The sequence below is a fragment of the Canis lupus genome, chromosome X, assembly GCF_048164855.1.
Source record: "Canis lupus baileyi chromosome X, mCanLup2.hap1, whole genome shotgun sequence".
Taxonomy (NCBI): Eukaryota; Metazoa; Chordata; class Mammalia; order Carnivora; family Canidae; genus Canis; species Canis lupus.
Window position 1 is genome coordinate 661,812 of NC_132876.1, and position 21,432 is coordinate 683,243.

General features: G+C 40.4%; 1 protein-coding gene across 2 annotated transcripts in view; it reads right to left on the reverse strand.

The window, feature by feature from the left end:
• Nucleotides 1–3,357: 3,357 nt before the first annotated feature.
• LOC140627359 (phosphatidylinositol-binding clathrin assembly protein-like) overlaps nt 3,358–21,432 on the reverse strand; it is a 36,153-nt gene continuing 18,078 nt past the window's right edge. Inside the window, exons 12-16 of one of the 2 annotated variants that reach the window (XM_072815583.1) lie at nt 21,174–21,204; nt 17,436–17,562; nt 14,939–14,986; nt 4,335–4,433; nt 3,358–3,483 (exon numbers count right to left, since the gene is read on the reverse strand). In XM_072815583.1, coding sequence (XP_072671684.1) covers nt 3,469–3,483; nt 4,335–4,433; nt 14,939–14,986; nt 17,436–17,562; nt 21,174–21,204 — 320 coding nt within the window. In that variant the 3' untranslated portion in view covers nt 3,358–3,468. The remainder of the gene's footprint in view (nt 3,484–4,334; nt 4,434–14,938; nt 14,987–17,435; nt 17,563–21,173; nt 21,205–21,432) is intronic. The other variant, XM_072815584.1, reaches the window with a different exon arrangement.

Below are 21,432 nucleotides of genomic sequence, written 5' to 3' on the forward strand. Positions count from 1 at the left end.
AGTCCCACATCGGGCTCCCCACAGGGGGCCTGCTTCTCCCTTGGCCTATGTCTCTGCCTCTCTCTCTCTCCGTGTGTCTCTCATGAATACATAAACAAAATCTAAAGAAATAAATAAATAGACTACTCTGAGGGGAAATCCATAAGAAGAATGAAGACCTACGTGAGAGCTGGGGAATGGGAGTGAGGCAGGAAAGGACCACGGAGAGAGCGTAGAGCAGAGGGGGATAACGATGGAGCAAGGGGCAGGCAAAAACAATTAAGGACCAGAGAAGGGAAGAAGAGCAACGTAATTCAAAAAGAGGGTGAGGCCAAAGGACATTGAGCAGGCTCGGAGTCTGGGGCATGGGTTTATACAGGCAGAAGAAAGGGGAACAGAAAATTGGAGGAGGGGCACACTCCTCTCCACTGTGAACACACTCAGGCACCTGCTCATGGAGGGAAACACGGCTGGGGGTAGAGGACATGCAACAGGAATGGGGAAGTAAAGTGGGAAGGGATGGAGAACTGAGGAGAGTGAAGCAGCTGGATGAGAAAAGGCAGAAGTGCAGACCCAGGGACACCAGGCTGGGGAGGACATTGCATGAGAGAGGAAAGTGGCAAGAGCTAGAGGGCCGGGGATCAGCGAGGAGTTGTTCCAGGACTGGGGCGATGGGAGAGCTTGCAGGAGTCGTGAGAGTGGAGGGACAAGAGGACTGAGGAGAGGACTAGACTGGTGTAATGGTCCTGGGTGGGGGGCAGTGAAGAAGGTGGGTGGGGCTTGAGACTAGAAAGAGGGGTGTTTGTAGAGGACCTGATAAAAGAGAGGGTTTGGAGGACCAGAAGGGGCAGGACTAGGGGACCTGGGACAGGAAGAAGCTGGAGGACTGGAGTGGGGTGGGGTACAGGACTGGGGAAAGGGAGGGTGCTGGAGGGCTGGGAAGATGATGGATGCAGGAGGAGAAACTAGGCTGGGCGGTAGGACCAAGGAGGTGGAGGGGCCGAGGACTGGAACGGAGCTTCCATACAGTAGTAACAAAACCTTAGAATATGACATTAAATAGTACCATTATATTGGAACTAAAAACATAAAACACTTCGTAGTTGGATAATGAAATATGCTAGTTACCATTAAAAACTCCCAATAGAAAGAATTTAAAGACTGCCTGAATAAATAAAAGGAGACTTAGGCCAGATTCATGATTCAGAAGTTAACATTTCTGTATGTCCATTTGCCCCGAATTTAACTCTAGATTCAGCGTACTCCCAATCAGCATTCTCGGATGCCTTTTTAAAAACCTGATCAGGGCAGCCCTGGTGGTGCAGCGGGCAGCCCTGGTGGCGCAGCGGTTTGGCGCCGCCTGCAGCCTGGGTTGTGATCCTGGGGACCCGGGATTGAGTCCCAGATCGGGCTCCCCGCATGGAGCCTGCTTCTCCCTCTCCCTGTGTCTCTGCCTCTCTCCCTCTGTGTCTATGAATAAATAAATAAAATATTTTTTAAAAAAAACCTGATCAGCTGATTGTAATATTTTCATGGGATTTTCAAAGAGAACCTAAATTCCTCACACAAACTTGGAAACGATGAATGAACATGGAAGACTAATACTACCCGACTTTGTGACCTACGGAAAACTGTTGGACCCAAGACAGTGTGTTGTTGGTCTAAGGACAGAGGTATGACTCAATGGAACAAAACAAACTAAAAAATAGAGCCCTAAATTTGTTGTCAATTGATTTTTGAGAAATCTACCAAGGCAACCCAAGGGGAAAAGAATTTGCTTTTCACAAATGTTGCAGGAACAGCTGCATGGGTATATGGAAAAGTAAATCTCTGCTCTTACCCGTCACCAAACATAAAAATGTATTTTACATGGATCATAGACATAAACATAAAAACTACAATGATAGACCTTCTCAAAGAAAACAGGGATATCTTCATGACATTGGGATAATCAATTATGTCTAATGACACAAAAGGCTCTAATCATAAAAGAAAAACTTCATAAAGTAGATTTCAAAATTAGAAGACGCCTGTTCACCAAATGAGGCCATTAAGAATGGGCAAGCCACAGACTGGGACCGATTATCTGTAGGATATATATCTGACACAGAATCAATATTCAGGATATATAAATGACTACAAATAATCAAAAACAAAGCAGACATTAAAACAAACAAATAGTTGGACATTTCACCAAAAAAGACTGGAATGACCAATAATCATGTGAAAAGTTGCTTACTCATCAGACAAATGTCAATTAAACCACAACATTATGTTACTACAAACCCAATAAAATAGGCAAGATTTAAAACATTGACAGTAGTGATTGTTGGCTGGGATTTGGAGCATCTGGAATTCTCATAGAGTGCCAGTAGGATAAGGTGCAATAGTTGTTTTTGGAAGATTTGGGGGAGTCTTAATTTTAGACAAACACCTACTCTGTGACCCAGCCATGCTACTCCTAGGTATTGGCCTAAGAGATATATCCACATTTCTCCACAAAAAGGTTTGTACAAGCATGCTGATAGAAGCTGTATGTATACCTAAATTTAAAATCTGGTTTAGGGGCCACCTGGGTGGCTCAGCGGTTAAGTGTCTGCCTTCGGCTTAGGACATGATCCTGGAGTCCTGGGATCGAGTCCCACGTCGGGCTCCCTGCATGGGGCCTGCTTCTCCCTCTGCCTGTGTCTCTGCCTCTCTCTCTCTCTCTCTCTCTCTGTGTGTGTGTGTGTGTGTGTCTCATGAATAAATAAATAAAATCTTCAAAAAATAAAATCTGCTTTAAAAATAATGAGTAAAAAGAAATCCATCTTCAGATAAACAAAAGCTGAGTTTATCACATGAATAACTATACTAATGGAACTTCTAAAAGATCTGCTTCAGGAAGAGGGAAATGATTCCAGGGCAAGGAGGTATGTTGAACAAAGAATTTGTAAACACATGGTTAAATTGAAGTAAAAACTTTCCCTAAATATTAATCCTTTTTTTAAGTGAGCTCTATGCGGAGTGTGGGGCTCGAACTCAACCCCGAGATCAAGAATTCCATGCTCTACTGACTGAGCCAGCCAGTCTAGTACTTTTAATCTAGGGGGCTAACAGAATAGGGCAGGGCTAAAATGTGGGACCACCAAAGTATGTTAGTTGGGAGGGAATGCCCTTGTAGTGTAAAAACGTCCTAAGGCCCTTGTGTTATTTGGGAGGGGAGGTTAAGATATTAACTTTAGGGTTTTTTAATTTTTTTATTGGAGTTTAATTTGCCAACATATTTAACTTTAGTTTTTGATGATTTTGCAGGGTAACATTTCCAGGAGAACTATTAAAACAAGAGAGGTAGAGTGTGTCACCTCCAAAACACTGAATTGAAGAATCTCAAAAGCATTGAATGTTCAAACAACTGTTTTTTACTTGGAAGATGTGGATGAGTTCAGGCTGTAGAGAGATCATCACCTTTGTTCATCTCCGAATCGGAACCTTTTTGCTTCGGTACTTTTACATGGATTGTGACTGCACAAAAGAAAGAGAGGTATGTAAATATTTTATCATTTCTACATATTTTTCTTTGTGATTATAAAATAGATCACAAATACTTTTACATAAAAGTCTGGTCAGTCTTATGATCTAATACCCAAAGCTTTGTCAGGCCTCTTAGAACAAGCATTCAGGAACCCGGGGACCCGATACACCACCTAAAGACTGAAGGAAGAAACCTCATAAAGATTTCTCGAAAACAACACTCTGAAGCAATGACACGGTCCCCCGCCATGCTTCACCTACACTCTTCCACATTTCCATTGCCTACATCCACTTCTCTACCCATGCCGTTTCCCCTGCCGACGATGCAAAACTTCTATTATCTATACATCTACTAGTTGAAATCCTCCCTAGTATGTGACACTCATTACCCTGGAACCTTCCATCCCGGGTCAATCATGCCCTCCTTTGATCTCTAATGGGGCTTTTTGTGCTTTCCTATCTATTTATATTTTTATCTGGCTACCTCTTTCTAAATCTTAGGATTCAACTTAGGTATCACTTTTCTGGGAAGTTGTTCCTGCGATCTGCAGGCTGTTATCCATCTCTCCAGCACTGATGAGTTAGGTTCGTTGCATGAATGACTAAAACTGAGTAGGTATCAGAACCCAGTTGACGTTTAACAATACAAGTGTGTAGAGCACCAGGTCTGCACAGTTCTGTGTCTTTTCATAATGCTGAAAACGTCAGAATTAGTTTTTCTCCTATAAGAGACCACCAGTACACAAAAGATATATATATTGTAAGACTGCTCTAACACCAGTCCTGCCTCCAGTGATTGTACATCTCTGCCAAGGGGCTAGGAAACAGCAGTTCGAACATACGTTATATCTTTTGGATGGAGCAGGATTGCTGATCCTTAAAACTGGTTGCGAATGAATCCGGGGTTGAGATCCTATCAGGAAAGAAGCTCCCGTTGGAGTCTGAACATGTGAATTCAAAAGGAAAAGAAATCAAAAAGTGAAAACTTAATCACTATTTAATCATTCTAATACAATAATACCAAGAGGACACGTAGCCCTCTGTAATAGATACCACATTTAATGAACGTCAACCAAAAGGAATGCTAAATGCTAGAGAGAGAACTAGATGTGTGAAGGAGCTGCTGGTGACAAAGTATGAAGGGAAAAGACCTAAGGAGAGTTCTTGAAAAGGAGTGATGAAGTCACTGCCAATAAGGCCTACAAGGGACTCTTTATGACAAAAACAACTACATCTCAAGGCCAACAATCCTCGTGGGAAAGAGAAAGGAAGTGTGTAGGTAGACATGGAACATGTTAAATGTACAATGTGGATATTTATCTTTGATTAAATATTTTAGTTCATGAATATGATTTCATATGATGATTTAAAGGTTAAATGTGAAGGATGCATAGAAATTTTCCTGGTGAAAGGAATGGCAGGGCAGGCACACCATCAATTCTTGCTTTACCATTTCTCTGGTTTGTATTATCTTTCCAGTGACCTGATAAGCTCAGGTTTTTTTCCAGCTTTATTGAGGTATAAATTGACAAATAAAGGTGTATGCATTTAAAGTGTAGAACAGGGATCCCTAGGTGGCTCTGCAGTTTAGCGCCTGCCTTCGGCCCAGGGCGTGATCCTGGAGTCCTGGGATCGAGTCCCACATCGGGCTCCCTGCACGGAGCCTGCTTCTCCCTCTGCCCGTGTCTCTGCCCCCCTCTCTCTGTGTGTCTCTCATGAATAAATAAATAAAATCTTAAAAAAATAAAAATAAGTAAAATCTTTAATAAAAAAATAGAGTGCACAACACTATGATTTGGCATTTGTATACAGATGTTAAAATAGGTTCAAAAGATGAAAGGACATTTCATGAAAGATAAATACAAGGAGGTTGCACAGCTCTATTAAGAGAAGACTCTGACCATTTCCTTCCCTGTTTAAATCTCTGAAATGGATCGTCACTGAGTGTAGACAGTGTGAAACTCCTTGGCATGACTTTCCAAGCCTACTGGTTTTCTATCTGTGTCTATTGCACTTTTTCCTCACAAGATGAGGCACTACGGGCTACAGTCACAGACAACTGGGTAAATCAGAAACTGTTGAAAAGACTCATATCTAAAGACTAATAATTAATGCGTTGACCTGCTCAGAGGTTTCTGGTGATATGCTGCAGGATTGTGTCCTGGGTCATCCAGATTATCTTTATCTAAATCATCAATGAAAATGTTGAACACATGCGCCTTGAGCATGTGAATAGCATTATATTCAAAGGGATAAAAAGTATATTAAATAGACTTAGAAACATTAATGTGCTTGCCAGGCTAGAGATAGGCTCCCAAGTGAATAGATGAAGTCGATTTTGCTCCTGGAGAAGTGAAAAAAGACTGATAGAATTTTAGTTGATAATAAGGTTAAGTCTTATTTTTTTTTAAGATTTTATTTATTCATTTGACACAGAGAGAGTGCACAAGCAGGGGGAGGAGCAGGGAGAGAGGGAGGAGACTCCCCGCTGAGCGGAGAGCCTGATGTGGGGCTTGATCCCAGGACCCTGGCATCACGACCTGAGCCAGAACCAAGAGTCAGACAGCCAACTGACTAAGCCACCCGGGATCCCCTCTTGCCCTTCTCATGGTCTTAACCCTATGCCAGCAATTTAGAAGCAGCTCCCAGCTCTATCTTCAGGGTACAAGGCTGTCACTTCTGCAGGACTAAACAAAGGGCTTGATAAGACTTACTGCCTTACAGGGGCACCTGGGTGGCTCAGTCACTGAAGCATCTGCCTTCAGCTCGGGTCGTGGTCTCAGGGTCCTGGGATCGAGCCCCACATTGGGCCCCTTGCTCAGTGGGGAGTCTGCTTCTCCCTCTCCCTCTGCCCCTCCCCACCGCTGGGCGCTCTCTCTCTCTCTCTCTCAATAAATAAATTTTTTTTTAAAAAAGACTTCCTGCCTTACAAACAGTGCTGCCTACAAATCATCAAAATCGCTCTTGCCCAAAGATTGAGATCTTGGTCCACTTCCACGACACTATCAGATACAGTACCCTGGAATTGTCCCATACGGGGACTAGATGGAGCACCTAATCCTTTTAGGGAATCTAGGTGTGTATGCCCCTGGGTCTGTAGCTTCTCATTCATGCTACTCATACAAAGGAACGACTTTTTATCTGGTTCCTGTAAACTCCCTAGGAAATGTCCACTTTCGTTTGGAAAGACTGTGTGATATAACCTGGCTTTGTTGTCCTTCAGTTTTTACTCTGAAATTCACACATTTTGCTTCAGTCCCTGTTATATACTAACAATAGGTGTCATCTGCTTACTGATTCCTAAACTGGCATTAGCCTTTGGGACTTGTACCCTGGTCTATCCTTTCCTGTAGGATATCTCAGCTCTACCCCATTCCCTGATATTTCCATTAAGTCTACTTTCTCCAGGCTTGGGGCCATACTTAGTTCAGCATATAGACACACCTAGAATCATATAATATTCTTCTAAACCTCTTTGGGGGATTAACTGGCAAATATAGTTAATTATTATAGAAGTCGCACAGCGAAGTCCAAATGAAGACTGGAAAGAGCTGTGAGGTCAGCAAAGGAAAGCATCAACAAAACAAAAAGACAACTAAATGAATAGGAGAAATATTTGCGAATTACATATCTGATAAGGTGTTAATATCCACACCATACAAAGAACTTACAAAACTCAACACTGAAAAACCCCTCAAACAATCCAATTAAAAAACGAGAAGACCCGAATAGACATTTCTCCAAAGAAGCCATCCAGATGGCCGACAGACACATGAAAAGATGCTCAGCATCAGTCATTATCAGGGAATACAGATCAAAACTACCATGAGATATCACCTGATGCCTGTCAGAATGGCTGAAATAAAAAAACACAAGAAACAATGTGTTGGCGAGGATGTGGAGAAAGGGTGACCCTCTTGCACTGTTGGTGGGAACGCAGGCTGGTGCAGCCGCTCTGGAGAACAGCGTGGAGGGTCCTCAAGAAGTTCACCATAGAGCTCCCCTACGACCCAGCCATTGCACTACTGAGGATTTACGCCAAGAAAATGAAAATACTAACAGACATGCACCCCAATGTTCGCTGCAGCATTATTGACAATAGCCAAGACATGGAAGCAATCCAAGCATCCACTGACAGACCAGTGGATGAGGAAGACTGCCATCACTCAGCCGTGAAAAGGGATGTGACTGTGCCATTTGCCACAACACGAACCGACCCAGAGAATATTATGCTAACGGAAATAAGTCAGACAGAGAAAGACAAATACCATATACTTCCACTCATGTGTGGAATCTAAAACAACAAAACAAATAAACAAAATACAGAATCGGACCTGCAATGCAGAGAACAAACTGACTGTTTCCCAAAGAGAGGGGAGTGGAGAGAGGGGCAAGAAAGAGTTATAGAATGAGTAAGTTCTGAAAGGAATAAGTCATGAGAACAAAAGGGCTTGATAAGACTTATTGCCTTACAGGGGGGCCTGGGTGGCTCAGTCATATAGACTAGTCCAATCACTATGTCGTACACCTGAAACTAATGTAACATTGCCTGTCAACTACATTCAAATAGAAAAAAAAATTAAACCCTAAAACTTAAAAGAAAAGAAAAGAGGTACCAGGAAGGGAGGAAAACCAAGAAAGTATGGCATTGTGGAAGGCCATGCAGAAATTCATCACAACCATGGTCTCTGGAGAGGTGGAGGGTCACTAGCACTAAGGGCGTGCCAAGATTATTTTGGTCTTATTTGTAAGATTTCATTAAAAACGATCTGAAAAAATTATGACAAAATGTTGACACTTAGTAATTGTGGGTGTTGAAGCATGGATGGCTATTATTTTCTGTACTTTCCTGTATTTTTAACCTTTTTTTTTTTTAAATTAACAGCACTGGGCAGCCCAGGTGGCTCAGGGGTTTAGCGGCGCCTTTGGTCCAAGGAGACCCGGAATTGGGTCCCACATCAAGCTCCCCGCATGGAGCCTGCTTCTCCCTCTGCCTGGGTCTCTCATGAACAAATAAATAAAATCTTTAAAAAAAATTAACAGCATCAACAAAAACATGGATGAATTGGCGGTGAGGCTGTGTAGACTGAATGACTTCACAGTTTCCGTGAACTGGATTACATCACACGAAATTTATGTAATGCACTGAAGCTATAAAAAGGAGAACTGCTGATTGCAAACAGTTTTTAACTAAGTAAAGAATAATTTTAAATCATGAAAACATTGTCAAGTAGGCCGAACAGAAATAACAGACTAAAATGAGTTAGAAAAAGGTTGGATAAAAAGCCTGAAATCAGAAAAATTGCAGATATTCTACTTGTATTAACAATTTCCCATTGCAAGTCTTGAACAATAAGAACAAGTTCAGCTTGTTAAGCTTCACTCCCCTCCCCACTTAATAAAGAGGGGAAATGATCCCAAATAGCAAAATGGCAAACAAAACAAAATAAAAAGAAATAACAACAAAATTCCTGCAGAAAAGGGAGAAAAACCAGCAGCAAACCAGACCTATAAACTTAAGAGCTAAAACTCTAAGAATCTTAGAAGAAAACATAGGGGGTAACTTTCATCCCATTGGATTTGGTAATGAATTCTTCAATATGACACCAAAAGTCCAGGCAACAAAAGAAAAAAATAGCTAAACTGGACTCCATGAAAACTCTAGAAATTTTGTGCATTTAAGGATACTATCATTAAAAAAAGGATACTATCAAGGGAGGAAACACTAACCACAGAATGGGAGAAAATACTTGATAATAGTTTATCTGATAGCGGATGAAAATCCAAAATGTATAAGAACACCCATAACTTAACAACATACAAATAACCAAATTCAAAAATGGACAAAGGTCTTGAATAGACACTTCTCCAAAGAAAATACACAAAAGGCAAAAAAGCACGTGAAAAGATGCTCAACATCACTAATCAGCAGGGAAATGAAAATGAAAATACAATGAGATGCTACTTCACACCCATTAGCGGTGGCTATCATGTTTTTTTTTTTTGTTTTTTGTTTTGTTTTGTTTTGTTTTGTTTTTTAATCCAGGAAACAAGTGTTGGTGAGTATTTTGGGAAGCTGGAACCCTCGTGCATTGCTGCTAGAAACAGAGAGTGCTTTAGCCACCAGGGTAAATGGTATGACAATTCCTCAAAAAATTTACCATAGGGATCCCTGGTGGTTCAGCGGTTTGACGCCTGCCTTTGGCCCAGAGCGCGATCCTGGAGTCCCGGGATCGAGTTCCACATCGGGCTCCTGGCGAGGAGGCTGCTTCTCCCTCCTCCTGTGTCTCTGCCTCCCTCTCTCCCTATGTCTATCATGAACAAATAAATAAATCTTTAAAAATTACCATAAAATAACCACGTGATCAAGCAATTTGACGTCCAGGTATATATCGGAAGAATTGAAAGCAGAAACTCGGACAGGCATTTGTACGGCAACGTTCACAGCAGGAAAGATGGACACAGCCCAAATGTCCATCAATGGATGAATGAATCCACAAAATGCGGGGAATACATACAATGGAAAATTATTTAGCCTTAAGAAAGAATGACATTGTGAGACACGCTATGACATGGATAACTTTTGAGGACATTACGCCGAGTGAACTAAGCCAGACACAACAGGACAAAGGGTGTGTGAGTGCCCTTGTAACGAGGTACCTAGGATAGTCCTATTGATAGAGCTGGAAAATAGAAAAGTGGTTACTAGAGTGATTTTTCAAATGGATATAGGTTCTGTTTGACATGATAAAAAACATTCTGGAGCTACATAGTGGTGATGGTGACGCAATATTTTGAATGTATTTAATGTCACTGAATTGTACACTTAAAATGGTTAGGTTGGCACATTTTATATGCATCTTACTACAACCAAAAATCTCTTAAAATCATGTCAAAATGCCATGCAAAATAGCACGTTAAGTCAGCAGGGAGTATGATCCAAATTAAAGTTTTCTGAAGTTCTTCTGTCGTTTCAGAAGAAATTACTCATTAGCTTTCAACTTTTCAGTTTCACTCTGCACGCTCTAGTGTCTGGCGTAATAGCAAAATAATAGCAAAAGAGCATATAGCTTCAAAAGCCAACAGGGGAAAGAAAGAAAGGAGAAAAAAAAAGAATGTCACCACTGCAGAAGGCCAAAAGTGAGAGAGGGGAACTTCGAAAGCTCAGAGAAAGTCGGAAGGTTCCCTAACGTTTCTCCCTCTGCTCTCCCCTCTCACACCCCAGCTCCCAGGCAATCCCCAAGCAGGGCCTGCAGCCCAAGAGCCAAATACCCCAGGGAGACAAACTGTCCTCTCCATTAGGGGGAGCTGTGGCTCCGTGAGGGGAGAAACAATTTACTTATTTCTTTTTCTTTTTTTTTTTTAATTTCTTTATCTTTAAATCCTCTGCCATGCCATCACGTGGAACCCTGCCTTGTCTCCATCACAGAAGGGAGTGGGGTTTGGGGCCATGGGAAAACACTGGAGGGAGAGCAGAGATAGAAAAGCACAGGGAAAAATGGTCCCCCCTCCACCCATGCAGGGGTAGACTGGATTCAACGACTGCACACAGTGCTCGGTGCTCATCAGGGTATGTGCCCTCCTTCATCCCCATCGCCTCTCCTCCCCCTCCACCCCCTCCCCCTAGCAACCACCAGCTTGTTCTCTAGAGTTGAGTCTGTTTCTTGGTCTGCGTCTCTCGCTCTTTTCTCCGTTTTGTTCATTTGTTTTGTTTCTTAAATTCCACAAATGAGTGAGATCATATGGTACTTGGCTTTCTCTGAAGGACTTCACTTAGCATGATACCCTCTAGGTCCATCCATGTCATTGCAAATGGCAAGGGTTCATTCTTTTTGATGGTGGAGTCAGTCCTACTTCAGTGCGTGTGTGTGCGTGTGTGTGTATGTGTGTCCATGTACACACCACATCCTTTCTTTCCTCAGATCTTGGAGTAGTGCTCAGTGTAGGGCTGGAATAAGGGTAGGGTTGGGGTAAAGGCTGTGGTGAGGGTATGGGCATATTGTCCTGCAGTTCAGAGGCCCCTCCAGAGGGCTAAGTTTACAACAAGTGCAATGCTCAGATTGATGGGTTAGTGGTTAGTAGTTAGCAGTTAGGGGTTAGGGTTAGGGTTAGGGTTTGCTTTAGGATAACGTTTTCAATTAGAATACTCTCTGCCTCTATCTGTGTCATTACACACGGCAAGATTTTCTTGTTCTTTGTGGCTGAGTAATATGCCACGGTATATATATGCTGGGTATTTTCTTTCCTCAGATCTTGGAGTAGGGTTTGGTGTAGGGCTGGCTTAAGGGTAACTGTTAGGGCTAGGGTGGGGATGAGGGTATGGGCCTATGTCGGGCACTTCAGAGACCCCTACAGAGAGATGAGTTTACGTAGAGGGTTATGGTGAGGGTAAGGGCTTAGGGTTACGGATTAGTGATTCACAGGGGTTAGAGTTAGGGTTTGGCTTATGGTTAGGTTTTTAATTAGAATACTCTCTAGCAGGGCACCTGAGTGGCTCAGATGTTGAATGTCTGCCTTCGGCTCAGAGCGTGATCCTGGGGGTCCCGGGATCAAGTCGTGCATCAGGCTCCCCGCAGGGAGCCTGCTTCTCCCTCTGCCTGCGTCTCTGCTTCTCTCTCTGTGTCTCTCATGAACAAATAAAATTATTTAAAAAAAAAAAGAATACTCTCTAGCTCATTGCGGATGAGAAGACTTCATTCTTTCTATGGCTAAATAATATTCCACTGTAAATATACACCACATCTTCACCCAATCATCTATCAATGGATACTTGGGCTGTTTCCATAATTTGGCTACTGCGAATGATGCTGCAGTAAACACAGAGGTGCATGTGTCCTTTGCATTAGTGTTTTCATATTCTTTGGGTAAATACCCAGTAGTGTAATTGCTGGGTCATAGGGGAGCTCCACTTTTAACTTCTTGAGGACCCTCCACACTGTTCTCCAGAGTGGCTGCACCAGCTTGTGTTCCCACCAACACTGCGATAGGGTTCCCCTTTCTCCACATCCTCACCAACATCTATTTCCTGTGTTGTGGATTTTTGCCATTCTGACAGGTGTGAGGGGATAGCTCATTGTGGTTTTGATTTGCATCTCCCTGGTGATACCTGATGATGAGCATCCTTTCAGGTGTCTGTTGGCCATCTAGATGTCTTCTTGGAAAAATGTCTATTGGTGTCTTCTGCCTATTGTTTAATTGGATAATTCACCTTTTGGGTGTTCAGTTTGATACATTCTCAATAGATTTTAGGATACTAACCCTTTATTGGATATGTCATTTGCAAATATTTTCTCCCATTCAGTTGGTTGGTTTTTGCCTTGTTTTTTTTTTTTAAACATTTTTTATTATTATTTATTTATGATAGTCATACAGAGAGAGAGAGAGAGGCAGAGACACAGGCAGAGGGAGAAGCAGGCTCCATGCAGGGAGCCTGATGTGGGATTCGATCCCGGGTCTCCAGGATCGCGCCCTGGGCCAAAGGCAGGCGCCAAACCGCTGCGCCACCTAGGGATCCCCGGTTTTTGCCTTGTTGATTGTTTCCTTTGCTGAGAAGCAGCTTTTTATTTTAATGTAGCTCCAATAATTTATTTTTGCTTTTATTTCCCTTGCCTCAGGAGATGAATGTCAAAAGAAAGCCAGGGTAGTAATACTTCTATCATACAAAATACGCTTTAAAACAAAAACTGTAGGGGCACCTGGGGGGGCTTAGTCAGTTAAGCTGCCGCCTTTGGCTCAGGTCATGATCTCAGGGTCCTGGGATCAAGTCCCACATCAGGCTTCCTGCTCAGTGGGGAGTCTGCTTCTCCCTATCCCTTTGCCCCTACCCCGTGCTTCTCTCTCTCTCTCTCTCTCTCAAAAAAATTAATATAGTTTAAAAAATAAAAAAATGAAACAAAAACTATAACAAGAGACAAAGAAAGACACTATACAATCATAAAGTGGATGATCCAACAAGAAGCTGTAACAATCATACACCTTTTTTTTTTCAATCATACACCTTCATGCATTCACCATAGGAGCACCCCAATACATAAAACAGCTAATAACAAACATAGAAAAAATAATAGATAGTAATACACATAATAGTAGGGAACTTTAACACCCCACTTACATCAATGGACAGATAACCCAAACAAAAAATCAACAAGGAAACAAACAGTGGCTTTGAATGACTCCCTGGACCAGATGGATTTAACAGGTATATTCAGAACATCCTATCCTAAAACGGATACACATTCTTTCCAAGTGCACATGGAATGTTCTCCAGAATAGATGACATATTAGGCCATGAAACAGGTCTCAACAAATTCAAAAAGATCAAAGTCATACCATGCATCTTTTCTGACCACCGTGCTATGAAACTAGAAATCAACCACAGGAAAAAATCTGGAAAGTCCACAAATACATGGAGGTTAATAACATGCTAGTAAACAATGAATGGGTCAAAGAAGAAGTCAAAAAAACATGGAAACAAATGAAAATGAAAACACAACTGTAGATATGATCCTTTAAAAAAAAGACTTTATGTGTCTATTCATGAGAGACACAGAGAGAGAGGCAGAGACACAGGCAGAGGGAGAAGCAGGCTCCCTGCGGGAAGCCTGATGCGGGACTCGATCCCAGGACCTCGGGATCACGCCCTGAGCCGAAGGCAGATACTCAACCACTGAGCCACCCAGGCGTCCCTGTATATCTGATCTTGAGGAACATACGGAAGAATGATCACAGGGGAGGGACCAGGCTGAGCATCGGGGGGCACAGATGCCAGACAGGCCGGCGTAGCAGCACAGAGGCCACAGAAACCGAGCTGACACTGGCTGGAACCGCAGGCCAGGGAAGGACAGAATGTGCAGCTGGAACCTAAGCAGGTCAAGCACCTATGAAAACACAAACATCAACACTTTCCATAAAATGTCATAAGGCCCAGAGTCAAAGTCAGAGGCAGAGTGTCCAGGACATAATCCAAAACTACTTGGCACACGAAGAAAACCATGAAAACCTCAACTTACATGACTAAATACAATCAATGGACACCAATGATGAGATCGCACAGATGGTGAAATTATCTGACAAAGACTTTCAAGTGGCTATTATAAAATGCTTGAATGAGTAATCATGAACACTCCCGAAATAAAAGTTAAAATAGAACGCATCAGCAAAGAAACAGAAGATACAGGAAAAGACAAATGGAAACTTCAGAACTGAAAAATGCAGTAACTGAAATAAAAATACCCAATCGAAGGACTCAGGAGCAGACAGACAAATAGAACCATTTATTCTGGAAAACAGATAAAAAAAAAAAAAAGATTCAAAGGAAGTAAAAAGAGCCTCAGGGAACAGTGACACAACAATCTACAGGGTTGAAAAAAGTATTTGAAGCAATAATGGCAGAAAACTTTGCAAGTTTGGCAAAACATAGAAAAATGCAAACTTAAGCTATACAAACCTGAACGGAATAACTCCCCCCTGAAATCCATGCCTCATATTCCAACCTCTGAAAATGAAAGACAAAGAAAAATATCTTAAAAGCTGCCACAGAAAAATCATGCAATACCTATAGGGGAACAGATGATTCAGAAACCATGAGGCCAGAATGAAGTGGCCCATCTTTCAAAGGTTGAAGGAAAAGAACTGTCCCTCCAGATTTCTGTATCCAGTAAAAATTGCTTTAGGACTAATTGTGAATTGAAATCATTTTCAAATGAAGGAAAAAATAAGACAATTCATAGCCAGAATTGCTAATGGGTAGAAGGGAAATGACACTGGAAATGACACCTTGAGTCCTGCAAAAAAAAAAAAAAAAAAAAGTGTAAGATTGTCTGATCGGTCTTTTCAACGTAACATACGTATAGACAGTTATCACACAAAAGGAGGAAGGCAAGCGAATCTATATGGTACTAACGCTTTTACACTCCAGCTGAAATGGTAAAATTTTTATTCTAAATGGACTGTGAAAAGTATGTATTTCGTACTTGCTAGAGCAAACCGTACAGGGAGATATTATCCAAATCACAACATATAAATTAAAATGAAATACTATTCTAAAATATATTCAAAGAAACCAAAAGAAGGCAAGACAGAAGAAACAGAGGAACAACAATGACAACGAATAGAGGGAAGAAACAGAAAATAATAAGATGGTAGACCTAAACATAAACATAGGATACGTAACTGACATTGATGGAACATTCCACCCAACAACAGCAGCATACATGTGTTTTCAGGTGTTCTTGGAATATTCACCAAGATAGACCATACCCTGGATCATTAATCAAGACTTAACGAATTTAAAAGAATTTAAAACATACAACATACTTTCTCCGACCATAAAGGAGTTAAATCAGAAATCAATAATAAAACCATAACAGTAAAATCTTTCAACACTTAGAAATCAAACAACATACCTCTAAATAATCTTTGAGTCAAAGAGAAACTAAAAACACATTGAACTGGACAAAAATGAAAATAAGACGTCTAAAGCAGGGGCCCAGGGGGAGTTTTATACCATTGAACAATATATTAGAGAAGTATCAAGTCAGAGGTGCCTGGGTGGCTCAGTGGTTAAGCATCTATCTTGGGCTCAACTCATGATCCCAGGATCCTGGTGTCTCTGCTCAGCAGGGAGTCTGCTGCTTCTCCCTCTGCCCCTGCCCCTGCCTATGCGCTCTCTCTCTCTCTCTCTCTCTCTCTCTGTCTCAAATGAATAAATAAAACCTTTGGGGGCAGCCTGGGTGGCTCAGCGGTTTAGCGCCGTCTTCAGCCCAGGGCCTGATCCTGGAGCCCCGGGATCGAGTCCCACGTCAGGCTCCCTGCATGGAGCCTGCTTCTCCCTCTGCCTGTGCCTCTCCCTCTCTCTGTATCTCTCATGAATAAATAAATAAAATCTTTAAAAAATAAATAAAATCTTTTTAAAATAAATAAATAAATAAAATCTTTGGGGGGAAAAAAGAAATCGATATACTTAAAAACATAAAACCAATATAGAAAATTCAATAAAAGTTAAAGTTGGTTCTTTGATATGATCAATATAATCGATGACTCCATAGCAAGATCAGCAAAAACAGAAGATACAAATCACCAATATCAAGAATGAAAATGACCAATATCTGGAAATGACCAGACCTTGTAGCCGTTGAAGGGAAAATAAGGGAAGACTATTAATAGGTCTTAGAATGTATATTTGATCCAAACTGTCAGGTTGTTTGCGCATGTCTTCCTAGTTATTCCAAACCCAACACTTCCTTGCTATGCCCTTCCTAGGTTCTTACTCATCTGTGTCCTGTCTGAAGCAGCACAGCCACATATTTCCTCAGTACGTTTTGAGATTACCTGTTCCTCTGTCCCAAATCCTCTCAAAATTCTCATTCCTAGAACATACCTCAGCTGCATATCAGGAAAATAAAGTCACTGTGTACTCAACAGTTAATATGCAGTTTGTTATATCATTGGACCGACAAAGTTTTAAAGCAAAAAAATATATAAACATAGCACAGGTCCACATCCTTAAGCCCTTGGAGCCAAATGTGTTTCGGAATTCAAAATGTTTTGTATTTTGGAAAAATAATTTTAAAATAACACAAAGAACATTTTAGTAAGACCCGGGGGTTGGAACAGCACCCTGTTAATTGAGCACATTAATATCTCTGCAGCAAAACACAAATGCAAAGTTCACATACGATTATTTACACTTAGATAAATTATGACGACAGCCTCATTAGAGTTCAGATAAAGTCCTGCAGCCAAAAGAGTTTGTTGCAAGCTTAACAACAACAACAAAAAAAACTTGTTTTCTGGAGCTTTTTGAATTTTAGAATCACAGAGAATCTATTGGGGACCCATATTTCAATTTTCAATCTATTAGCAAGTCCTGTCAGTTCTCTTTCTCAGATCTTTCTTTTGACCTACTGCCACGATTCTAGGTAATAATACACAATAAATGTTACCATGGAAGAAACAGAAGGAAGAGAAATATATTTCCAGATGGTTGATGTGCTGGTGTAGGTATTCAACTGCCACTTGATTCCTCCAGCAATTTCCACCTCTGAAGGCCAACGCCACTTCATGTCAGATCTAAGATGGGATTTATAAATTAGTCCATTTTGGAAGATGACAAATCTACCACTTAAACATGAAGTCAGGGGCACCTGGGTGGCCCAGTGGTTGAGCATCTGCTCAGGACATGACCCCAGGGTCCTGGGTTCGAGTCCCACAACGGGCTCCCTGCAGGGAACCTGCTTCTCCCTCTGCCTGTGTCTCTGCCTCTCTCTCTCTCTCTCTCTCTCTCTCTCTCTCTCTCTGTCTCTCATGAATAAATAAAATCTTAAATGAATGAATGAATGAATAATAAATAAATAAATAAATTCCTCACTAACAAAGTCTGAGAATTCATAAAAAGAATTCAATAGTAGTAGTTTCCCACAAATAAAGTGACCTGAGTGAAAACATTTTATCCTAAACTATCTTAATAGTGTATCTGGAGAAAAAACTAGTATACCCCCAGGGTGGCACGTCAAAGGGGCTCTACGTTCTGAGCTCCACGAGGCTGTTCACTAGCCGTGTAATCTTCACTAAGTAACTTCTTTCCTTATTTGTAAAATGAGGATAAACAATGCTTTACCTATCCGCTTTACAGAATTAAAGTTATTAGGAGAATAGCACTACATAGAAAATGTTTCATATAAATATGAAAATAAATAGAAAAAAGGAAACAGACTCTGATGGTACTTGTCTCTAAAAGCTCCTATTAATTCCGTAGCTGCCATTTGACTTATATAAACTTATGTTTTACCTAAGTGGTACAGAGTTTAAGAAGTCAAAAAATGCTAAAAGATCCAAAACCAAAAACATTAGTTGCCACTTCCCCTTTCCAAAGGTAGCCACTCTTTCTTTACGGTATTCCATTATTTCTTTATGGAATACCATAATTCTAAAATTCTATGATTCCATAATTTTTATTCCATCATTCTTTAAAAAAAGATGCCTATACTATTGTATCTTAATTTATAAGTTTTAGACATCACTGATCTCCTTTAGAAGATTTATCACTCACACCATATGCTTCACATATGAAGTGTGGATTCATTGCATTCATTCAACAAATATCCATTAAATATCTACTAGGTGCCAGGCATTATTCTTGGTCCTTGAAATATGTAAAACAGATGAAAATACCTGCCTTCGTGGAGCTTATGATATACTGGAAATAATAATTATCTCAAGTGGAAAGGGTTTTTGCCTGGAGCGGTATATCCTCCTATTCCAATCCAACCTGGTGCTCTCCAAGCTGGTTGTACAAATGTCGCCCTGGGATTTCCACTGTTGCTATGTTGGGAACTCCCTCCTCCTCTCACTTCCATAGGGTTTTCTTTTTCCTTGAATCGCACATGCTTGCCTCTCTTAGTTCGCTTCCCTTTCTCTTAGAGCACACCCTAGAGGAGCCTCCTGAGCAAAGCTGCACGGTAGGTGATCTTTTTTTTTTTTTTTTTTTTTTGAATTTTGAAACTGGTCTATTTAAGTCTTGCATTTGGTTGAGAGCTTGTCTGAGTACAAAATTCTAGACTGGAAATAAATTTCCCTAAGAATTTTTAATAGGGGTTATTATTTAAAGGTCCAAAGTGACACTTATTCCGGATCCATTGTTGGTGTTTCGTTTTCCTTGGTTCTTGACCCTTTAACCTTTTCTGTTCAATCCCTACAATATTAGGATGTTTCGAAGTTCAATTCTGGACCTACCATTATCCTCTTTAGCCTCTTCCAAGATCAAGTGATCAAGCTTGGATGGCTTTAACTCCCACGCTTTTTGGCACCAGCTCTAAAATCTAGACCCCAGTATCTACCTACCTCTTAGATGTCTCATACACATCCGAAACTAACTGTCTGTCAAAAGAGAACGTTTGACTCAACTTACCTAGTCAAACTATGTCTCCTTCAATCTTTCCCATCACGATATGTAACACTACCATCAATGTAGTAGCTCAAACCAAAAACTCAAGCACCATCCCTAACTCTTCTTCCCTCACCTCTAATAGCAAGTGCTATCAACTCTACCTTCAAACCACGTCTCAGACGTATCTGCTTGTCATGATACCACCTCCCCTACTACCATCTCAGACGAGGTGTTTCATTCGGCACACTCCAACACAAAAACGCAGCAGCCTGTACAGCTACTGCAATTTCGAAATATATTCCTGCATTGTATTTGTGAGCTCAACCAGGAACCCATGATAACTCAGCAGATCTATGATTCCTTTTTAAAAACCTACGTGGTATTTGGTCCATACATGTTTCTTGGATGAATTTTGTTGTTTCTATTTTTCTTGGAAATCAGTTTACTCCCGATTTTCAAATATGTTGTTGCCAAACTATTTGCTTTGAATTATCTTAGTCTCACCTACATCTGTGGTTTCGTGAGCCCTCTTAATCTTCATTTTGTTTTACTTCTACACTCTCTTTTCTGTTTAGTCAGAGGCCCTTATTTTATTGGACTTTACAAAGAAGTTTAGCATAGCATTTGTTTTTGTTTGAAATTTTAGCTTTTGTCTTTATACATTTTGTCTAATATATTTTTTATTATTTTATATACATTAAGATAAAAACTAAATTCTTATTAATTCTTCACTGATTTCTCTGATGAAATTTTCCTCTGAGTTAGTTTCTGATGGTTTGATAACATTCCTTTGGATTTTCTCTTTGACTAAACAATTATATTTTTAAACTTATAAACAGTTGATTTTCATGGCCAACTTTTTATTGACAAGTCCTAATTTCATTAGGTAGCCTGTAAAATGCTTTAGTTTTTGTCAAGTTTTTGTGATTGCCCTGAAGAAAATAAACACTCCAGTTTATTATTTATTATGAATTATTCAAACTCCTCTATATCCTTATTATGTTTTGCTTACTACATCTGTCCAATAATGAAACAAGTGGTTTGAAATCACCCATTATAATTGTATTTTTCTCCAGTTCTCCATGTATTTCTAATAATTTTTATCTTATGTATTTAAATTTGTGTATACACAAAATAGTGCCTTCATAAATAGTGTCCTTTATCATTGTATGATAGCCTTCCTTATTCTGTTTAGTGACTTTAAACTTACATTCCACACTGTTTGTTGTTAATATTATCACTTCTTCCTTCCTTTGGTTTCCATTTGCCTGCTTTTTGGAAGGTTTTTTTTGGCAGAAAATGTAGGGATTCACACAGTGAAGTAACATTGATTACCTTAAGATGCTGAGGAGCTCCAACTGGTGGCTTTATTGTCTTTGTTTAATAATACAAAAATGAGTATTATTCGTTAAACATAGTCTATATAATAAATAAGGAAAGAACTGAAAGTACAAACACTATGAGAAATGCCAGTATTTAAGACATGCTTAAAAAAAGAAGATCCTTCAGATGAATCATGAAGGGATTGTCAGAGGGGTAGGAGAACCATGCAATACATACATAATACCTTATACTTTAACCAAGAATTTCACCTACAAAAACTGGGATAGTATACAACAAGGAAATACTCTACTTCAATTACTGAAGGAAAAAATTCACATATTATAGAGTTTTGTTAACAAATGATTCCTATATTGAATTTTAAAATGATTATTTTCTATTTGTTATTCTCATGAGCCTCTACCTCTAATATGTATGCATTATTGGCTGTCATTTTTAAATTATAAAAACTTACTTTTTGACTGAGGGTTCTCCATGGTTAAAATCTGTTTCATAAAACAAACGAATTTTACATTATTTTTGTATACTTTTTCTAAAATGCTTTTAAATATATATATATATACACACATATACTTGTATAAAATATTAATATAAAAATAGATGCTTGGGACGCCTGGTGGCTCAGTGGTTGAGCGTCTGCCTTGGGCTCAGGGTGTGACCCCAGGGTCCTGGGATCCAGTCCCACATCGGGCTCCCCGCAGGGAGCCTGCTTC